The 21,333-nt window shown below is 41.0% G+C and overlaps 1 protein-coding gene across 1 annotated transcript in view; it reads right to left on the reverse strand.

Moving 5' to 3' along the window:
- Positions 1 to 2,770: 2,770 nt before the first annotated feature.
- The window catches only part of insyn1 (inhibitory synaptic factor 1), a 48,973-nt gene continuing 30,410 nt past the window's right edge, over positions 2,771 to 21,333 (reverse strand). Inside the window, exon 3 of the mRNA XM_042417537.1 lies at positions 2,771 to 3,602. Within this exon, the coding sequence (XP_042273471.1) occupies positions 2,781 to 3,602 (822 nt within the window). The 3' untranslated portion in view covers positions 2,771 to 2,780. The remainder of the gene's footprint in view (positions 3,603 to 21,333) is intronic.

The following is a 21,333-nucleotide window of genomic DNA, read 5'->3' on the forward strand; positions in this document are numbered from 1 at the left end:
TAATGTCTGGCGGGTGTATAGGCATCACAATAAGGGCTTAGTTTGTTTTCCTGTAATTGATGCTTTGCCTGTGTGGCGGCATTGCTTTGTTTGTTTATGCTAATGGCTGTGATGACCTGTTGGTCCCCAATCTAGCAGGGAAATGGCAGCCAATGCTGTGGGGAGTGAGACATTGATCTCTCTTCAGTGCCTCTTTCTTCACAGGTACTTGGGATTAACTGAGCTAGAACAAGACAAAAGAAAACCCAGAATGATATAAAAATTTTCCAAATAACTTCTGGTATATGCATGTATAGCACACCATCTTCAGGCTAATTGATGCTCGCGTGGCTTCTGTCAAGCTGTCTGGTGTAAAAGTGCCTACTCTGCTACCCTCATATCAGGCTCCTGAGGCTCAGTGGTGCCTAAACAGCAGAGCTGTAACTCCCCTAAGCAGTGTTCAATGCAATAACTATTATACAGGAACACACAAACAAAAACAAAGAAGTGGGCTGTTATGGATGTGCATCTCCAAAGTACTTAATAATCCACAGTGTTGCAGTGGCCAGTGGCAGAAGATTGGGCACATCAGAAACCTGTGTAAATGAATATGATCAAAGCAGGGAATCAGTGAAAAATAGCACACATGCTCAGCACATCTTCCTCAATTACCCATGCTGGGATGTGAAAATAACTTAACCAGTAATTCTCAACACAACCAATGTGATTGTGTAATTATATGAGTAACAAAGCTTATTTTTAGACACATTTTCTGCAATTACTGTAATTGCAAATTTGCCCAAATTGTAAAACCTGCACTGTTATGTGAATTGCAATGAGCGTAAAATAATCTTAAAACATGTTGACTGCTGCCAGCAAATGGTTTTAAATTTATACCGGTCTACATTAGCAGGATAGTTTCTTTTATACTTTATTAGTTTAGCATTATGGTTATTGGTGCTGACAAACCAAAGTTCCAAGCTTGTTGCCTTGATCAGCTCTATATAAATCCTTTAAGAACAATTCTGCTAACTGAAACTGTTTACATGAATTTAGTCAAATATTTTAATGATAATAAAAGAGTTAAATTACTTATTAGTTTCACTAGACGGACAAAATGAAAATATATATTTCATATATGTATATCATATATATAGAGTTAATTACAACAACAAAAAGCTTGTGATTTGGAATTAAAAAGCTGGCTTGCTTGTATATATGCTCGAATATGTTTTACTGCATATAAAGATCATAACGTGTGCTCAACTGCCTGCGTCACTGTGAACACTAATTCACAAAACTCCCTTACAAAACATGGAAGCATTAAATATATTTCTTGAGTAGGATATCTCTGAGTAGAGTATCTCTTTCTGTGTGAATAAATACAATGCTACGACCATCTCTGCCTACTGCGGAAGGTTAAGTCCATGTTAGGTGATCAGAGGCACAAAGGTCAGCTTCACAGGAGTCGGCAAGGCTTTTCCTCTTTAAGACTATGACATTTTACTTTTTCTTTTCAAGCTGGAAAACACAACATTTAGGAAAGTAAGGGTGAAGGGACCAAAGGAGCTGGCTCACAAAGCCGTTCCCCAGGGTAGATTATTGCTCGGTAAAAAAATCTTTGAACAGGAACATTTTCTCTTTCCTCCATCAGCTCTCACTCTTGGACACAAGTTTTTTTGAAATGTCAGTTCTTTAGGGCCACAGTTCTAATTTTTGTTCTGCTCAGTGTAAGTAAATAGATCTAACTGTGAGTTTTTGTTCACAGATCCCAGGAGAGTGGCATGCATGCTCAGCAGAGACCTCTCAGTGCAGCCTCCCTCTAACATATTGATCAGGAATGGCTATTGGCCTTAGCCCTGTGAATAAAATGCTGCTCCACTGAGTCCAATTTCCCACTGAGCAACTGAATGGAGAGACAAAACCCTTAGCACTTTTATGTGGACTGCTATTTAGCTCAGATCCTAAGCCTAATGACGTTACTGCCAGACACAGAAAATGAGAAAAATAGCAAATGTCACTTTTGTGTACCCCATATTCTCAGATAACTTTAAATATCTGTTCTTCTGCCTGCCACTCTTATGCTTCAGCCTCCGCAGCAGACCAAGAGGAGATCACATTGAGATGATTTATAAAATCAAGGGCAGGTAAATAGTGTTGTTTTCTGGCTCTTTGCTCAAAGTTGTTTGTTGACATCAAAGAGAGAAAGAGGCTTGACATGTGCATCTAGATACATTTCCCAGCTGAAAGCAATAATCCCCTTGACATTTGAAATAACTGGAACATGAAAAAAGACAATGTTTATACAGATTCAGAGTACAGAATGTGCAGCGTTTTGTATCCACATTATAGGAACAAGCTTTTCTCTTTTTTTTCCTTATTTTGTGACTTATACTATTGTACAAGGAGGAGAAAGGACCTCCTCATACTCTTCATACTTCACTTCCAATTTTGAACACTTAAAATGTTCTAGTAAAAAGGATTGCTTTTGTAATCTCTGGCATTGTCTCAAATGATTACACATAGGGAATCCATTCAGTATATCTTTTAACATTAGAACAGGCACTAACCTTTTGGTCCACCAGTAACTTTCATCTTTCACTGACATAGTAATCTGCTTTGCTTCATTTCATCGTGTTTTCCCTGAGCCTCGGAATGACTTTAGGTAGTCGAGTGATTTCCCATATATCATTTATTTATTTAGTAATTAATTTATTTGTGTATTAATCTATGAGCTATGTATTTAATATTAAATAATGCACAGTCCTTTTCATGAGATTTATGATAAACTTAGGGCTTTCTCAGTGGTCCTTTGTTTTCTGTTTGGTTGGAATATAGGGCAGTACAGTTTGGGTGCTCTTGTCAGAGACAGTTTGTGTGCTGCTATTTCGTAACAGTTTTTTGCGGCAGCCGGGGTTTAAGAGACCTTTCCTGGGTAGTGTGTGAGCTCCTGTCATCCCTTTCACTGGCGAGGAGACATAGGAAGGGTCCAGACAGTTATGGAGGAGTGAGTGCTCAGAGGAAGAACGTTTGGGGGTGACCGAGCTGGCCAGGAGACTAGGCTCACTATCGCTGTCTGGTGTAGCACAGCCACTCTTGTCCTCCTGTAACTCCTCTTGCTCCTCCTCCTCCTCATCATCGTCACAGCACAACGCGTGGTACAGAATTTTGTCACTGAAGCGGACCCTCTCTCTTGTGCCGGAGGTACGAGAAGTCTTGTGGCTGTGCGTGGAGCTGCTGGCCTCCTCGCTGGATGAATCTGGAGTAATAATGCGGGGCCCGTTTGGGATGGGCAGCCCGCCATTCATCTGGGAGTAGACAGAGGCAGTGGTGGGGGGCGGGGTGGGGGTCTGCGTCTGGGTGGGGATAGTCCCACGGCCCAGCTCCGGATGTAGATCTCCTGGTTGCTCACCAGGTCTGCGGGCAGAGGCGCCAGCGGCCTCCAGGTAGCTGCAGAACTCCCAGCTATCAGAAAGCACATCTGCATTGAGGAAGTCCAGCCTGAAGGCTTCTCCCAAACCCCGCTCACTGCTGGACGTGCTGCTGGCTGTGGCCACCGTCCAGTCATCTGGCTCCAGGTCAAAGTCAAAGTCTGACGTTAATTTATCGATCTGACCCACCACCTGCAACAGAAAAGCGAAAGCACAAGAAAGAAGATCTGATGAGATTATGGAGCGCAACAAAGTGCCAAATCGAGTCATTTTAGAGTTAGTTGGACAATAACGTGAGTGCAGGCAGTTTCTGGTCATCGTGGAAAGACATTTTTATATTTATTCAGGTATGACTCACATCAACATTTTCAAGCTGGTGAAAATAAAGCAGCTGTATCTCAAACCATCTGGACTTGTCTGGTTTCCAACTGGAGAACAAAGTACATAGCACAGGCACCTCTGGTGTGATTCTGACATGTCAATATCAATAGTGGCACAACAAAGTCCAACCACTGCTTTACTTGATGCACACAGGTCATTCATTATTATTCATATTAAAGTAGTGTCACTAAAAAAAATAAAATCATTTAAAAGCATAACAAATGCAGAATGCTTGCTGATCCTAATTTTCACAGATACAGTGTTGGAATAGACTCTAATGATAAAAGTTCACTGTGTGAAAGAAACTTCACAAAGTACTAATTGTGAATCCCACTTAAATATAAATCTCTATGACAGCTTACCTAGTACTATATTACATGAAATTTCCAGATGCTTTATATCCCGCTGATTTTGACACCCCAGGTGGGATTAACGTAAGCTAAGGTTTATTCACAGCTGCTAATAGATCTGTGTTTGCCTTTACAGCTTGCCATTATGCTACTTTTCATCCATAAATCCTTAATTGTTTGCTCATGGTTTTAAAATAGTTTTTATTCCCACCAAGGCCTCCTGTGGACAGGTGTTGTAAATTAGCTTTATGCTACATCAAGACAAAATTAAATATCCCCTGGAATGAGGTTGTAGCATTTACAGGCATGTCACAGCTCATCAAAGAGGATTTTTCAGCTCTGAGGGAGAAATCAAGAAAGAGGAACTGAAGAAGCCTCTTAAAGGTGATGAAACAACTTCAGCTGTACATCCTCAGTCCAGTGGATGATTCACTTTTTTTTAGATGTTGTCCTCTGGATGAATGAGTTGAACCTGCACAGACATAGTTTTATGGTACTAACACTTAACCCTGTGCTTTTGATTCTTGTACAGTGATGTATATTTGAATCCCAGTGCTATTGTAATGTCCATGTCAAAAAAAAAATCAACCCTCAAATGTTGACCTACTGCATGGAAATGTATCGCGTAAAAGTATTTCATTTATTGCTACCTCAAAATTAACCTCAATGCTTCTGTCATGAGCAGCCACAGTGTTGAGTGTTTGATGAATAGAAAGCACTTCAGCTGAAATCACACTGGTTTGCTGACAACACCTAAAATCCAAGCCCCTCTATACTTGACATTTTAGCACCTTCAATCAGCATGTTTTGCTCTCAACAACAATCTATTGTAAAATGAAAACACTCAGCATTCATGTACTCTGTAAATGATACATTTCCCCAAACCATTCAGCAATTAAGCCCAGTGTTTTGAACTCCAAAAAGTTTTGTAGAACATGTGCATATGGATTTGATACATAATTGCAGCTGAATAGCAGTGAAAGAATATTTTTTACCCTGAGATTTGTGGAACATGACCCTTTTTTCTGCCTCTGTAATTATTTGCAGTGTTTGCTTTCTGGCTCTTATTACTACAAATGAATATGGTTGTATCAACAACACAAAGCCATATTCCTGCATGAAAAATCGTAATTCAGTCTTTGACTTTAAAAGAGAAGTTATGAGTCTCAGACTTTATGTGAACATACGGATCACTAAAAGCTCAGATGTTCTCCATTGCAAACATGGAAACTGACATCTATGAGCTTAATGATCTTGTGCAAATATCTCAAGATGATGATTTGAATGTAACATAAATTTGCTCACTAAATCCTTGAACACAGACTTATGTTACCAGCTACACATTAGTTATAGAATAAACCTTTTAAAAGAGAGTGTGGAGGATGACTAGATGCTGTTATTCTCATCACTCCTGCATTTATATATCTCTTGAGTCCTTAGGTCTTAACAGATATGTTTGTTGCTGTTAAGTCAAACCACCTGCATTGGAATCTGCCTGTATACATCTGCATGCATAGCACTGGCTCATCTGTCAATGAGCTCCTCTGCAGATCTGCCAGCTGTGGCATCGTACACCTCACGAGTACCTGGACTGTGCTTCTCTATTGGCAGACTGCCCAGAGGGAATTGGGTTGTATGAATGCTCTAATCCTTACTCAACCTGTTTGCTGTGTGATTTGCCGACTTTTTACTCATGGAGTTGTTAATGTAAAATGTCTCTCAAGCCCAGAGGAGGTTGAATAGCTTTGTTTACTTGATTACATAACTTGGACAAGGGACTTAATTTAATCAGTGTGTTAAAAAATTATCTGTCAAATGTATTTTACCAGCCTGCCATGACACCAATACAGATTATTGGTTGGTTAACAGTTATTGCAATGAGCAGTGAGTCATTTTAAATAAATCTCATTTTCATTTATATCTAAAACAGTTTGAGCACAAACACCATGCTGTGAAATGGTGAAGGAAAGGTGAAATTAATACAAAAAAAATAACATTTCTTGGTTGCCAAACATCACCTTTACCTCTGCAGGGCAGCACGACCGTGCTTATTTTCCATTTTAAAATGCATTTCTGAGTATTAGTGGTAAGCTGTGCCAGCTTCCACTGCTGGTTAACCTGACCCCTGCCAACCGTATGTAGGCTAATTTAGCTTGATAACTGTCTCAGCTTGAAGGGTCTGCTGAATCTTTCTAGGTCACAATGCAGCACATGTTCAATGCAGCAACAATGAACACTAGTCTATGCTTTTTCTTCCAGTCAGAGAACGTGTGATGAAGGCGCTATGGAGTGAATTGGACAAGCAGATTGCCTTAGCACAAAGGATGAATGAACACATCAGGAACAAGTCATTAACAATGCACACAATGGGTTTGAAATAGAAAACGCATTATGAAAATTTACAAGAGTCAAAAGTAGAAGGCAAAAGTAATTATGAGACTTTACAATAAAACATCTCATGCAGAAGAACGCTATCATATCTGTACATCACTGAGGGAGATACCAAATGTCTTTTTAAGATTTTCCCACAGCAGGGCAAACAATCACTTAAAATGACCAAATTATACAGAGTAAACAGAATTAATCCAATGATCTTTCCCTATTCAATAAAGCGCTTATGCTAACACTTAATGCCACTGTGTACATACATGTAATCAGACAGAATAAATGAAAACACCTGTGTGGGTGGACAATATGGAGCCCTAAATAACAACACACAGTTACATGCTTACATTGACTGATATTCTCCTCACAGCAGTTGTAATAGCCTCTTACAATATCCGAAATGTAGGCCTAAAAATAGTTAATATAACCAAGTAGGTTTTAGTTTTGAGTTTGAGACCGAGATTTGTTTTGTTTCCTTAAAATGTTAAGTTCTGTATTTGCAGCTTGAGGCTGTGATAAACTTCTGGAGTTCTGCTGTGTTTCCCCCATGGACTTTAAGGCACCATCACTCTACAAAATTTATGATGCAGTGATGGCATATCCTTGTGACTGAAAAGACTCCATTTGCAACACAGTTAAGCAGTAATGTATAGTTTAAGAATGGATATAAATGCTGGGGATTTGAGTTTAACTTTAGTCTATATTTTTTTTTATTATTTTCCTCACTGTAAATGGTGTCTAGGGCTACTCAGCTACTGAGAACTATGATGATGAATATGACAATATCTATGATTCTGTGTGTGAACAATGAAGACGAACACAAAAATCTTAGCAATAAACCTGCTAGAGTTGTTTTTTCCCCCATTAATATTTTAGAATATGGTCTGGCTATAGTCTAAAGAGGCAGAATTGCCCAGCCAACACTAAGCGCATCTGATGTTGTTTATATGGTCCATAAAGAGAAATAAGTGGTATTGTAATTTTTTTTTTCTTTTTCATTGCACACTATCAGCTGGCAGCCATGAGTCAACTGTGGTCACAGCACCTGATCAACACAGAGTTCAGTCATTTCAGAGCTCTCAGAGGTGCTTTAAAAGAGAGGCTGCCTCGGCAGCATCAGGCAGGGTTTATTACTGTACCTCAACACCTGTCTGAGATGATTGGGCTGGGTAATTGAGGGTCAGGCTGAAAGAGGGCACTTGGAGCCTTGTCTGTGACAGAAAGGTACAGTGATGGAAAAGACAGGCAAGGATAATCTAACACAGAGTGATGGTCAGTAATGTAAAAACTCTCCGAAGAGCCTCTCAGGCAGAGTGGTGATTTGGGAAATAGATTCAGTACTGTCCACTATCATTACAAGAGTCCTTCTCACTAATATTCAGCTCCACCTGGTATCATGATTTATTTATCCTGAGTAGGTACCTGTTTCTTTTCCCCCAAGTGAGCGCCTTTCCTCTGTTAATGCTAATTGAAAATGTACTGGAACATTGGTAGTGGCATAACTTATTCCACTACTAATGCTTAATGTGTGGAAAAAAATGCAGACTGAGGTCAAAATCAGCAAATGTGAAAATGTGGGTGTAACTCTGATGAGGAGGGGGACATGTACCATGTAATCTAATCACACTGTTGATCTTCAAACAGATGTTTAACAGGAATAGCTTGTTTTGATGTGTATTGATGATTTTTTGTATGTTATCTGTCTAGTAAACAGATTGGATTACCATCCTTTGCAAATATTACACACGTGAATGAGTATCTTTAACATGTTCCTGATGATCCTAGTGGAAAGGGTATCATATTTCCCAAGTTTAAGCTGTCTTATATATATTCTAGTATTTATCAGCAAATAAAAACAGCTCTAAATTTTTGGCATCTGTAGCAATGCAGTTTGTACATATGTAAAAAATACATCAGGTGCGAGTTACCAAAATAAATGAGACATAACACCCTCACCGGGTTCATTTGAAATGCACACTGTATGAGTGAATTTTCTGTGAATCGCTTCATTACGCTGTGTTCAAGTGGCCTCTCTCCATCTGTTCCTGTGCCACCCGTTCTTCCAGGAGTCATTCTCAGAGTAGACTGAGAGAAGTTTGCAGTGCTTGTTAATTATGCAGCATCCAGCGTCTAGCATGGGTTTGCTTTTTTCATGGGAAAACCCGAAATATGTTCATGGGAGCCATTCAAACACAACACAAGTTTTATTTCTTTCTCAACATGTCACAATAGATTTCCAGCTTGCCCCCATGCAGCATTTCCAGCGCTGGAAGCAGTTTATGCCAGTTATAAAGTTTCCGCAATTATCATAATGGCCATGCATGCTGGCATCGAAGTAAAACATTTGCAAATATTGTTTTAATGTGGTTAGCTCCTGCAGTTTGACAGTTCGTCCTTTCTCCGTAGCCCATCCTTATTTCCCCTCAATTTAATTCTCAAGACGTGAAGATGGTAGCATCCAAACCACTCACATTGTGGTGATATGGTTTATCTTATCCCCCAGAAGCTAATTTATCATCCCGGACTTCCTCTGAAAGAACTTATTTATTGGATTCACTAGAAAAATTGTCCAGTGACTCCTAAATCTCTTCCAGACATCTTATTCAAAATTGCATGAAACAGCATTTTGGGAGCTTTTTGAACCTCTTGTTACATACTTAGTATTGCAGATTTGTATGTGAACAACATGCTGAAAATTGAATATAAAGCCAACATTGTTGGCTTGAAAGCTTGGGCCACATAACATGAAAGTGGAGGTGGGTGCTCTGACTGATATGCACAAACCAATGCACACACCTGCTTGCAATCTCAACAGGAGTGTGCATGACGATTGATACGGAAGCAGAGTATTTAGCCATATTTTGGCAAAAATATTAGTGTTTAAAATGAACTGTGCACATGGATGGACAGCAGATAAATGGCTTATGTAGCAAGATTCAATTTTGATGCTGCTTTTCTATCATGATAACTGACCACAGCCTCTGTTCCTCAAGATGGAGCAAACTGCAAATTACTAACAGCCAGGTTTCAAGTGTGTAAAAAGTGAGTGTTTCATACTACAGACAGTACTTCTCTGTAAAAATAAAGATAGATTTTGTGTGGAGTATCACTTTAATATAGCTGCACATTTTTGTCAGCTCTTCAGCGCTTCAGAATCCCATTCGCCAAGCTGACACAAATTGTGTGAACTTTATTAAATCCAGAGGAATTCAGACCACACTTATTATACCTTCATTCTCCCCCATGTGTGTCTGTGAGTGTGTGCCTTAAGGAGACATGGCCACTTCACTGATGATTTGCAATATGCAACTCAGATGACTGGGTGACACCCTTTCTTGACTGGTGTGCCTGTTGGACTGATAACATGCACATAGGCATACAAAACATCAGAGCTACAAATAAGAAAAAAGTCTGTTCCCTATAAAGTGTATAATGTGTTTCATATATTCTTTTAGTACACATTTTCCATCTCTGGATTAATGCCCTGCTGATCATGCATTATCATTATCTTTGCTAACTCTATGTGCTATGTTGCAGAATTGAAATAACACCGCCCGAATAGGGTAGGTTTAATATTTATGTGCTTGCATGTTTTCATATGTGTGTGTTTTGCTGTCTTCCTTAGTGCTGCTTATGACACCCTGTGACATACTATGGGACAAAAGTTGTATATATGTTTCTGCAGCAACATCAGTGAGACTTATTCCTCTCTGCTTATTGTACTTGTCAATTACATTGAGTGCGGTTGTGATGTTAATGCAGTTGACTCTGCAGAGGTCCAGTGAGTCTGTGGGCGGGTGACATTACAAACAAGTAAGGGGGACCTGATTTAGGTCAGGCCATCTTGATTGGTGAGATGTGTTGCGTGGTGTTGGCACAGGGATGAAGTGTCCTTTGAAGTGCTCGCTGGAAGCATTTGGTGTAATTATCCTGTCATGAGAGGGGCTATAAGCCTGAGACTTCATTAGGCACATGCCTCCTGCTTTTTCATCTTTTTTCAAAAAACACTCATCTTTATGGAGGCCTTAAAGTGCTAAACAACGCTGTGATGAGCGTAGGGCCAATACCTCCTGACAACTCACTAATCAAAAGCATCATTACAAACTTCACCGCATAATGGGCCCCATTTATCCCTTTGGGGCTTTAGAAGAGGTGGGCTTCTGCAGTCCTTGAGGCCTGGGAAATCAACCACTTCCTTAGCCAAATTTAGAAGGTTTATAATATTATCCTGGAGAGGTTATGGGTTGTACAATCAGTAAGGGAGCAAGATGGGAACTCTGTCTTCCAGCAACAGGGAGGCAGCAGATGCAGCATGCGTTGTTGCTGGCAGTGCACACTGATCATTTATTGAGGTTCTCCTTCATTGCTTCTATCCGTGTTGAGAGGCCTAGCGCCAGTAATGACCAGAAAAAGATGGTAGTGCCACGCTACGGGGCTCTTCGTCTGCTTCCCTGAGATAGCACTCGGATTAGACCTGAGTACTGTCAGGTCACATGCGAGGAAAAAGGTGTGCATGTGAGCACAGTCAGGCCACACTGACTCATTTTAATGACTCGATAGAGTTTTCATTAACAACATGGTGTCTTCCTAGAAGGCCAGTGAAGGTCTGAAGTGATTGCAGTTTATCAGAGCACAAGAAATGTGTGAGAGTTTATGTGTATGTGTGTGGTGGGTTGGAGGGTAAACGTAGTTGACCTGTACAGGGAAAAGGGGAGAATCTCTCTGGCAGGGGAGAATACTGCGCTACAGGAACCGGCTCAGCCAAATCCAGCAGTAAATCCCTCACCCTGACACTTCACACTGCCAGTTTGAGTACAAGCCAGACCAGTAAGCAGATAATCAGCAAGTCCACCCAGTCTTAAAAAAAAGAAGAAATTAAAAAAACAGAGTACAGTTCCATAGCTACATGGCTAACCCATGGAGTATTTAGTAGTAATAATAGCAGTCCAAATGGTAAATCAATTGACAAATTTTGATCAGAATTGAAAGAGAATTTTAGAAACTGAAAGGTTGGAAAAAACAAATAACAAAAAGTGCAAATTTTATGCAAATAGATACATACAGACATAAGGGAATTTGCATGTATGCCCTCATGTCACATTACTCTAATTAAAACACATCCATCTACGGTCATGACTTCTAAAAATCATTTGCAATACACCTACATTTATGATTTATTTCAAATTATTCAAAGAATGATGGAAAGAAAAACTAATGGATGGAGGGAGACGGCCAGGCAGCAGGGAAGAGACAGACTAGCAGGAAAGGATCTACATTTAAACATATTTGCAAATATTACTCAACACAACTTTTTAGAATCTCATTGTCAGCTTTGTTCCACTTTGGTATCTATGAGGAACATATTCATATCTTTGAAAAAGATAGCCTGCAATAAAATGTGTTTACAACTTTAGAGTTGATTTGCTACTCACTCACACAGTCACATTATCATTTATATACAGTCACACAGCCACAGCCATCAGTGCCTTTATCATAAGTGAGGATGAAACTGCAAACCCCCCACTCAGCAAAATATTTTGCTTTTGCCAGCCCCTTCAGCCAACAAGACCGAGAGTTCTATTTGTGGTTGTAGGAGAAATGATCCATGTCTAGAGTTACCATACAAAAGTTATCACTTGCTCTGTTTTTGTAATTAAAAAAAAAAACTATCTAGATTCCTTTTATGGCTCCTATTACTGTCTACACTGGGCTGGTGACAGATGATATTTCCTGATGGTAGTTTCCATGAGGCAGCACTGGGTTTTATTTCACAATTCCAGGGGTGTAAATGTATTTACACACACACCCCAAAATCAGGAAAACGAGACACAGGTGTAAATAAAAAAAAACTACCCCGAAGGTATACCATTTTTATCAGAGGGAAAAAAAATGCTTTTACTGTTCTTGCCTACAAGATTCTGCAGTTTGATCTATCAGCTCTGTTTGTGATTAACAAAAAAAGGACAGTCTGTTGGTGGAGGCTGAGATATGGAAAACTGGGCTATTGGTGTTAATCACTCAGGTAGTATACATGACAGCTGCCAGACTGTTCAGTTGTTGACATTACTGTCACTTCTGTCAACAAGTTGCAGTTGTTGCTTACATTTAGACACACTACTTCTGGGTAAGTAATAAAGGGATTGTTTTGTCCTTCTATGTGTTAGCTGCTACATAACTCTGATTACACTGAGGAAAATAATTAAACCTTCAGATCAGTAAATATAAAGTTTTTTCCATAAGAATGAAGGTTCTCAAAAGGCCTGAATGATGTTTTGCGCATCAAGTAATACATAGGTCATTTGTCAATGATTCCTAAAATAACCCAAATGATTATTATAAAAATGATCCACATCATTGTTTTTTTTTATCTGCCACAACTATGGCTAAGTTTGGCAAAGTTCAGGCAATTAAAAATACTTGGTCAGACATCATTATCATTAATGCAGTGTCAGAGTTGTACACTTTGTACATTCAGTGATCCTTTCCAAACTCTAACCCTAAGCCTTTTTGCTGTGGTGTTGCAACTTCGCACTATTTCCACCATTGCTACTGAGTGCATGAAAGCAAAAGGTCACTTGTCAGGAAAACATGGACAGAGGTTGTTTAAAGTATTTGAACAAACAACCAATGCTGTTGTTTTGCTGGTTAGGGCAGCCTCTGCATTATGTGCCAAAATTTGTACACAACTGGTGTGTAGTGTGCAGTACTGTAAATATTTTAAGTAAAATTTACTAATAATTTGCACTCACATTTATATGCTTTGACATGTTACCTAAACTATTAAATATACAGGCTATATCTGAAGCTGTGTCCCATATGCAAGCATGTATTATACATGGGCTATTGTATATTACATGAACATTTCCCTCCTTTCATTCAAACTTGTCATGAACCTGCTGTGTCTGTCTGTAGCTTTTCAGCTGCACTGGTTTACTGTGCAGCATCTTCACATACAGAACTCCTATACCCTGCCAACAAGCGAAAGAATAAATCCTGCACTAAAATGTAAACGAACTACCCTTGTGAAAAAACGATTCCTGCCTGCAGGGAAGCTAACCAATGTACTCTTGGCTCAGGGGCTTGTGTTGTAATTGCTCCCTGTATTAGCATGCTCATAATTGATAATGCTAATTAACTGATACCTAGAAATACATATGTGATTATTGATCAGTAATCAATGTTAATTACCAATCATGGCACCTGCCAGAAATGATTAATTTTTGACTGCTAGGGGGTTTTCATGCTACCCTGCAATCCTGTACTGTTACACAGAGTTACTTCTACGTTTACCTACAAGTTTACACCTTGCCAGTGAAAACGAGTTGCAATGAACGAAGGTTATGATGTTGTAACCCTAGTTCTACAAGCACAAGCAGAGCCCTCTACTGGACTCTATGGGTAATACTCTCCTTCAATCGCATGTACACAATTGCTGACTGAAATTTGCATGTACATAGCCTGCCAATCAGGACGCACCTACTAATTCCATGTGTCCCAAACAGTATAAAAGGCTGCGCCTCACTGCACCTCCCATCCTGAAACCACAGCGTGGGAGCCGCATGGTCTCGCGGAAGAGGGCCCTGTCTGTGCTTGTGATATTACAATTATCATAACCTTTGTTCTATCTCACACAGGCGACTGGACTATGGGTACAGTAGGTGGAGCCTAATGAATGTTCACCCTGCCGCAACATGTCATCAGACTGCCTCACTGAGCTCGACCAGCTATAGGTTGGTCAGCGCAGCCCTCCCACTACTTTATAACCCCAGCCACTTAAGTGGAGCGGTAGGGGGCCCAACCCAGCCCGGTTAACATGTACATGAACTGGGTGAAACCATGGCCTAACCCCACAGGGGTCACAGATCATACAACAGACACCCTGCACACCCCATTCCCTGAGTCATCTTGAATCATGGGAGAATGCAGGTGTATAATTGCTGGGGGTGGGGGGGTGTCAGGTGTAACACAGCTGACACTCACACTGCCCTTTTCACAAGTCCTGAGTTGTACCCGCAAGCACAGATCTTTAAAAGGAGCCTGTCATGTCCAAGAGATAGAACCTCATGAATGGACTCACCCCACTGAACAAGGCCGTAGATGCTGCCACAATATGTGGAATGCACTCAGACACACAGTGGGGGGGTCCTTACCCGCCTGCCTGTGAACTTGGGAGATGCACTCACAAAGCCAACTAGCTAGACGCTTCTTGAATAGGGCATCCACTCCCTCTCCATAGCACATGAACAGTTGTTCAGTGCACCAAAAGGGGGGCATGCGTTGAACATAACATGCCAATGCACGTACTGGGCACAAGAGGTGCAGGCTGCCTCCCTGGCATCCCCATGGAGTGGAGGACAAAAATGCCTCTAGCTGAAGAGTTTTCGACCTAAATGAACTCCTTATGTTCTTAGGAACAAGGGAGTGGTTAGGTCTGAGGGTAGCACCACTGTGGTCACTACGAAGCAGCAAACAGCTGGGTTGAACTGACAGGCCCTGTTTACACCGGGCATTAACATGCATCTCGGGTGATCTGTTCACAAGTGGACAGCTATAAGTACATCTCTTCACACATATTAACATGCGTCTCCACATGCATCTTGAGTGACCACTTGTGATTGGATCTCACTTCCCCGCTCTATATGCAAATACACATGTACATCATTTCCGTTTGCAAAGACCAAATTCGTTTGTTTTTAACCGGCAGGAAGACCCGGTATCTGTGTACCCTCCGTCCAAAGTTGTGTTCAACTTGTTCCATAAAAGGATAAACAAATATACAATGCATTGTGCGCCCCCTCACAAACACAGCAATAACTTCATTGATTATTTAAATCTCTGACTCGCCGACAGGATCGGTCAGGATCTAATGTTAATTAATGTTCTGTGTTCTTCTACACATCCAATAGGTCAGCTGTTACACACAGTCCAGGTTCATACCGTTTGGAGTAAAGCGGCCATCCTCTTGATAAATCTTTAGCTCATTATGTTGAGCAGCACAGCAAAACTAAAACATTTTTTTAATTCACATGAGAAATAGAAAAACAAAATAATGCATTTCTTTATTCTGTTATCAAACAAGTTTAACACAGCTTTGGACCAGGAGACAGCAATGCAACTCCTGTGCCTACTCTGCAGGAAAACAGAGGACATCAGTTGAGTAGGCAGTCCTTCAATCTGGCCCAGGACCCATTGCGTTTACATTGCTAAATGAATGTGGCTACATGCAGCCCAGACCACCTCTGAATGTGGTCTGAGTGATCGGATCTCAATGCGTCCTCAGTGCGTCTTGGGTGCGTTCACACCTGTACCTGATCACAAGTGGACTGTACTATAGGCAACCGTGGTGCAACACGTCTCCCCTAAACCAGAGTCAGGAAGTGTTGGAAAACCAGGAGCACTGCCTGAAGTTCGAGGAAGTCCAAAGCTATGGGAGCTCCCAGGAGGTCCTCTCCTGTCCTTCCTCTGTAGGGCGGTGAGTCCCAGCCACATGTGATGTGAGCCTACTGTGGCAAGTGACATCAATCGCCCTGCCATAGTAGCAACACCCAGAGCCAGGTTATTAATCTGACCGACGGTGCAGCCCAGAAAATCAGCCTGTTCTGCTGTGGAGGGGGCATCCAGCGGTGTGTGTGTCCAGATTATTTTCTGTGGCCAGCTGCATGCATGGAATATTTTCTCAAAATATTCCAGTGCATCCCTATCCTGCACCAGCGGAGGCTGCAGCTTCCTGCTCACTTCCCAGCCAGTCAAGTGAGGAATCAGGAGGGCTGCAAGGGCCTCTTCCAGGGTGGAAGCAGTTCCTTCCAGGATGCTTCGACGCAATGCCAAATGTCCAGGAGAGGAGGCAAAACAAAGGCGGGTTGAGCCAAATGAGCTGGGCTGTAAAAGTCTTAACGAACCCGGATGACTGGGCGGGATGGGAGTGGCAGAGAGAGCCCAACACGCTCCACCGCCATGGCCATAACCTTAGGGAAATCATGGCGAACTGAAGTCGGCGGCAGATTTCCAAAGGTCAGTGAACTTGCAGACACAGATGAGAGGTTGTTATCATCATCCATTGGTGAAGCTACTCAGAGAGTCTCAGCCAAGGTGTCTGGCGGCAGCGGTGGTGGCGGAGGGCCGGATGAAGCGATGAACTCATTTCGCCATGGAGATCAATCTCGAGCTCCGGTTTGCTCTCACGGCAGTGGAGTGAGAAGTCATACAGCTGAAAATGGTCCCACCGTTGCCAGTGTTGATTTGGAGAAGTGCCCTGCAGTGCATACAAGACAGTGGCAGCATCGTGTCACTCTCTGCATGGTCCCATCTGAGGCACTCGAAGCAGAAGAGATGCCCAGCAGCAGCAGTGATGAGACTGGGGCATGATGGTCCAGATGGACAAGTCCATCTGCAGACACGTAATTGGACACATGTAATCGGTAGGTGCGACCTGATTGGCTGGCTACGTACATGCAAATTTCAGTGGTCGATTGTGTGCAGGTGATTGACAAACAAGCAACCACCAACATACTGTATGCCTATACAACATTTTTTGAAAAGAATATAACTGATGGTAGAGCATTACTTTTCACTCTTTTACATGAAGTTATAGTGATCATCCAATCATCTTGATACAATATCAAGCATGGAACAAACAGTGATCTAAAATGAAAATGAGTGAAATCTAAGATCTAAATCAACTTAATATTCCACCATCTGGAATAGCACTGTACTGTGCTGTGCATTTCAATGAACCACAGTTGTCTTTTCAGCTTTTCAGCACTTGTACTATTTTTCCATTTGGGAAAAAACTTGGGGTTAGTTTTCAGTACTGCTCATTGTTGTTGGGCCATTGCTTTGGATGAGAAGTCCAGCCTGAGAGAGCAGCAGCTAACCCTACTATTAATACAGAGCATGCAATCAATATGCCACTGGCATTTCTAGGTTTCCTTGGCCTGCAGCGCTTATCTTAATGTGAGTGTGCTCCCATTTTCTTTTATTGTGTGAACCCATATATCATTACCAACCAAATATGGCCCGATCTACCATGCTGGAGTGAAGAGAAAAGGAAAAAAATTCTACAATTTATTTTTATTTTAACCTTCTCTTGGCTGCCTTATGGCAATGGTAGTAGACCTAAGGAATTTATCTTTAGCTATTTCATTTCTGCTCTGTCTTTTGTCTTTACTTTCACTTACTTTTTTAATTTCAAACAAACTATTGTCTGTGCTAATTATCCCCTTATGTTTGTTGCAGGATTATTCTTCATGAACCATACCATGTCGGTAGGAGATGATGTGCTATATATTAAGGGATGGTTATATGGGTAGAAGCAGATTTATGTGGAGAGATATTTTCAGTCCTGCTCACCTGGAATAATCTTGAAATGATACACACTTAGTCACATGGTGTATTATCCTGCTAAAAGACTGTGGCCATGAAGAGATGAATCTGGTCAGCAACAAGGTTGCATAATACATTGTGGTATTCAAACAATGCTCAGCTCCTAGCAAGGCAACTAATACAGTATGTACCAAGAACGCCAGCAAATCACCTCCATCAGTTACTGAAGGTGCTATCTAAACGTCACAACAACCCTGAGATTATGTGATTCCCATATTTATTGATGATAACACAGCTACTATGTTCTATCTAGAAATTAAGATGGTACGTTTTCTTATATATTTATTGTTCATGGCTACACCCATTTATAAAGGGTTCATTACATTTACATTATATTTACCTGTTAACAACCTCTGTAGGAACAGTTTTTTTCTAGTGTCATGGTACATCTTCTTAAATACATAATGAAACTTGGGCTGTTACCATCATAAACTTTGGATAACTACAATTGTAACTTGAATTGATGGGTAATAGAGGAGGTGTTTCTAAGAAGTCGTTGCCTACTTTCCTAGGAAGTACACAATTATATTACCAGCCTAAACCGGTCACAACTACACGGTACTTAGTTGAATTGATGGGTAATAGTGGAGGTTTTTGTTAGTGTTTCATCTGTAGTTTCTCTGTATTTACCTGTATTTACCTACTTATTACCAGTGGTAATTACCCAATAATAAACAACAATTTACCATATATTTACAAGGTAAATACTTATTAATTAGGGGACTGTAAAAGGAAGCGTTACCACTTACTTGTGGCCACTCTGTTAGCATGAACAGGTCTCCTCTGACCTCTCATCAACAAAGCATTGCTTCAGGCCTGTGAGTCAGTGTCTGGAGGAGAGAGCTCTTTAAAATAGGTAGTCTATCTCACCACGGTGGCAGATATGATAAGGTCTCATTTACAATGATGCATTACCCCAAGGCATTATTGACTTGCAAAGTTATACTCAACTTTAAAACCATTAAAAAAAACAAAACATCTGGAAGAAATGAAGACAATAACTGATGTTGCCTCATAAAAACACATTTCATTCTCTAAATATAAACTTCCACAGTAAATTTGCGATCCTTACAGAATAAAAAAATTAATCCTATGATCTTGGACACATATTTAATCATGAGCCAGTTTCTCCCGGGCTACAGATGGGAGAACCCTAAGTAGTGAAGACTTCAAGAGATAAAACCTGTGGCTGCTCTATTACAAAATAATTGGAGATTGAATTTGTGTACTCGTAAAATGTTTGTTTGAGCATTTACACCCAAATGAGCTTTATTTGGTGTGGTGCTAGCAGTTACGAACCAGAAAATGTGCCCATATCTCCGTGAAATCACTCTGGCTTCTGTTACTGTGTTCACAATGTTGTTCTCACACTCAGTCAGTAGAGCACATCAAGGATTGCTCTCCTGATGACATAAAGAGTCTTGACTCCTTTTTTTTGGATAGAATTATTGTTGTGAACATACATACGTAACCATGCTCTACTACATCAAGGAGATACCATTTTCTGCAACCTCTTGGAGCATTTCAAGCAAAATATGTGATAAATGTTATCCTCGCACTCAAATTATATGAGTCACTAGAGAATGCCATGTGTTATCCAATCTTATCATGAGCAGCACTCTTTGTAGCATACTTCAGGCTACATGTAGGTAGTTTAGTTAAAATTGAAATTGTCCAGGTTGCAGGGAGCATTAGCTTAACGATAAGCTCTTCAAATATTATACATATTAGGTTCTTCTCAATGCATTTCTTTCTGCAGAGAGAACCCTGTTTACAAAGGGTGATGACACCTACACATGCAAAACTTCTAACTGAAAACAAAAATCTTGAGTGATGGCGTGCCCCCCTACCCCACCCCTCCTCCACCAGCGTGCTGAAGTAGGCCACAGATATTGGCATGACTCGCTCTCCTACTTCTTTCTCTCAAAACAATTTGTCATTGCTTCCAGGGTTCTGCCATTTCTATCTGTGACAATCTGTGGGGCGGTCGCCTCAGAGAGTGACAAAACCTGTCACAGTGCGTCACTTTCACTCTCTCTTTGGCAAGCGGCAGGACATCTTTGAGTCTGCAGCACCTTTATCAGATATGGCAGTTCCTAAAGCTCTGCCTATAACAGCAGGCAAGTTGGAGGAGAGAAGACAGCGACTTTACAGAGACCTATTTGCAAACAAAATCACTGGGAGACATTCCCCACAAGGCACCATCTGGCTGCCACACGTACCTGCCTCCATCACTCCCTCACGATCACCGGCTTCTCTATTTATAGACGCTCTCCTGTCCACCCACCCACACACTGCATCTTGTAAAACAGCAACCAAAATCTAGCAAACTGAAGAATCTCCTTCAGGCAATCAATCATTAGGGTGACAGATGTCAACATATTTTCCCGTAATGTGTGGATAACATCTTCCCAACAATATGCCGTCGCTAACAATAGAAATGAACAATCAGCCGGCTCCTTGCCAGACCTTGCGGAGATAGGGAGGCCGGCAATGACCTTCTTTGTCATTATCTGAACTCTTCTCCTATTTTTAGCTTGGCTGTGTTAGAGTAAGTAGTGAGATGAGCTATGAAATAGATTGAAGCACCTAAGTGTGAGGTAAAAACTTACTGCGGTGGCTGATGGGGGCAGATGGTGAGGGTACCGGGTGCGATCTAATCTTTGTGTATTCCAGGTTGATACCGGCAGAATCTGTGATGATGTGGGATGTCAGCCGTGAACCACCAGTGGGCTATCAGAGTTATCAATAAACCGATTAGTGTCTCATTTCAGAGGGGAGTTGACTGAATTCTGATCATTGGTATTATGTTATTGAACAAGTATTCCCCAGCGAGGGAATGATATTGAGAGCCCTAACACAGAACACAGACGTGTGCTTGCAAGCTACTCAGGCATTTGCTGCATTTTGATAAGGTCCACAGTGACTATATTTTGAATGCTATAAGAACCCCTGTAGCAATGTACTACTTTGATTGCAATGCTAAAATGTCACATATAATTAAATTGAAGTAAGCAAGGGCTGCAAAATACTGTCTCACTAATAGATTCACTCTGCATCCAAACACAAATTCCCCCATATTTATGTGTGCACTAACATATCCTCTTTCCATTTATACTCCATCCAAGGTTTTAGCCTCTCTGAGCAAGAACTGACTTTATCAAAATTCCAATGTAAAATACAGCCTTTGAATGTTAAATTAGTCATCAAAATCCAGATGTGCTGGCACAGCTCCCCATTAAGAAGAAGTAACAGCCTCTCTCTCTCTCTCTCTCTCTCTCTCTCTCTCTCTCTCTCTTTGGATGGATTTCAGCCATCTCATTGTGAGAACAATTAGTCAATGTGCATGGATCAGCTCCTTTAATTACATATTGAAATATTACTCATACGCTCAAAAACATTGATTACTTGGAGATTGCCTGAGA

Source organism: Thunnus maccoyii, chromosome 1 (genome assembly GCF_910596095.1).
Source record: "Thunnus maccoyii chromosome 1, fThuMac1.1, whole genome shotgun sequence".
Taxonomy (NCBI): domain Eukaryota; kingdom Metazoa; phylum Chordata; class Actinopteri; order Scombriformes; family Scombridae; genus Thunnus; species Thunnus maccoyii.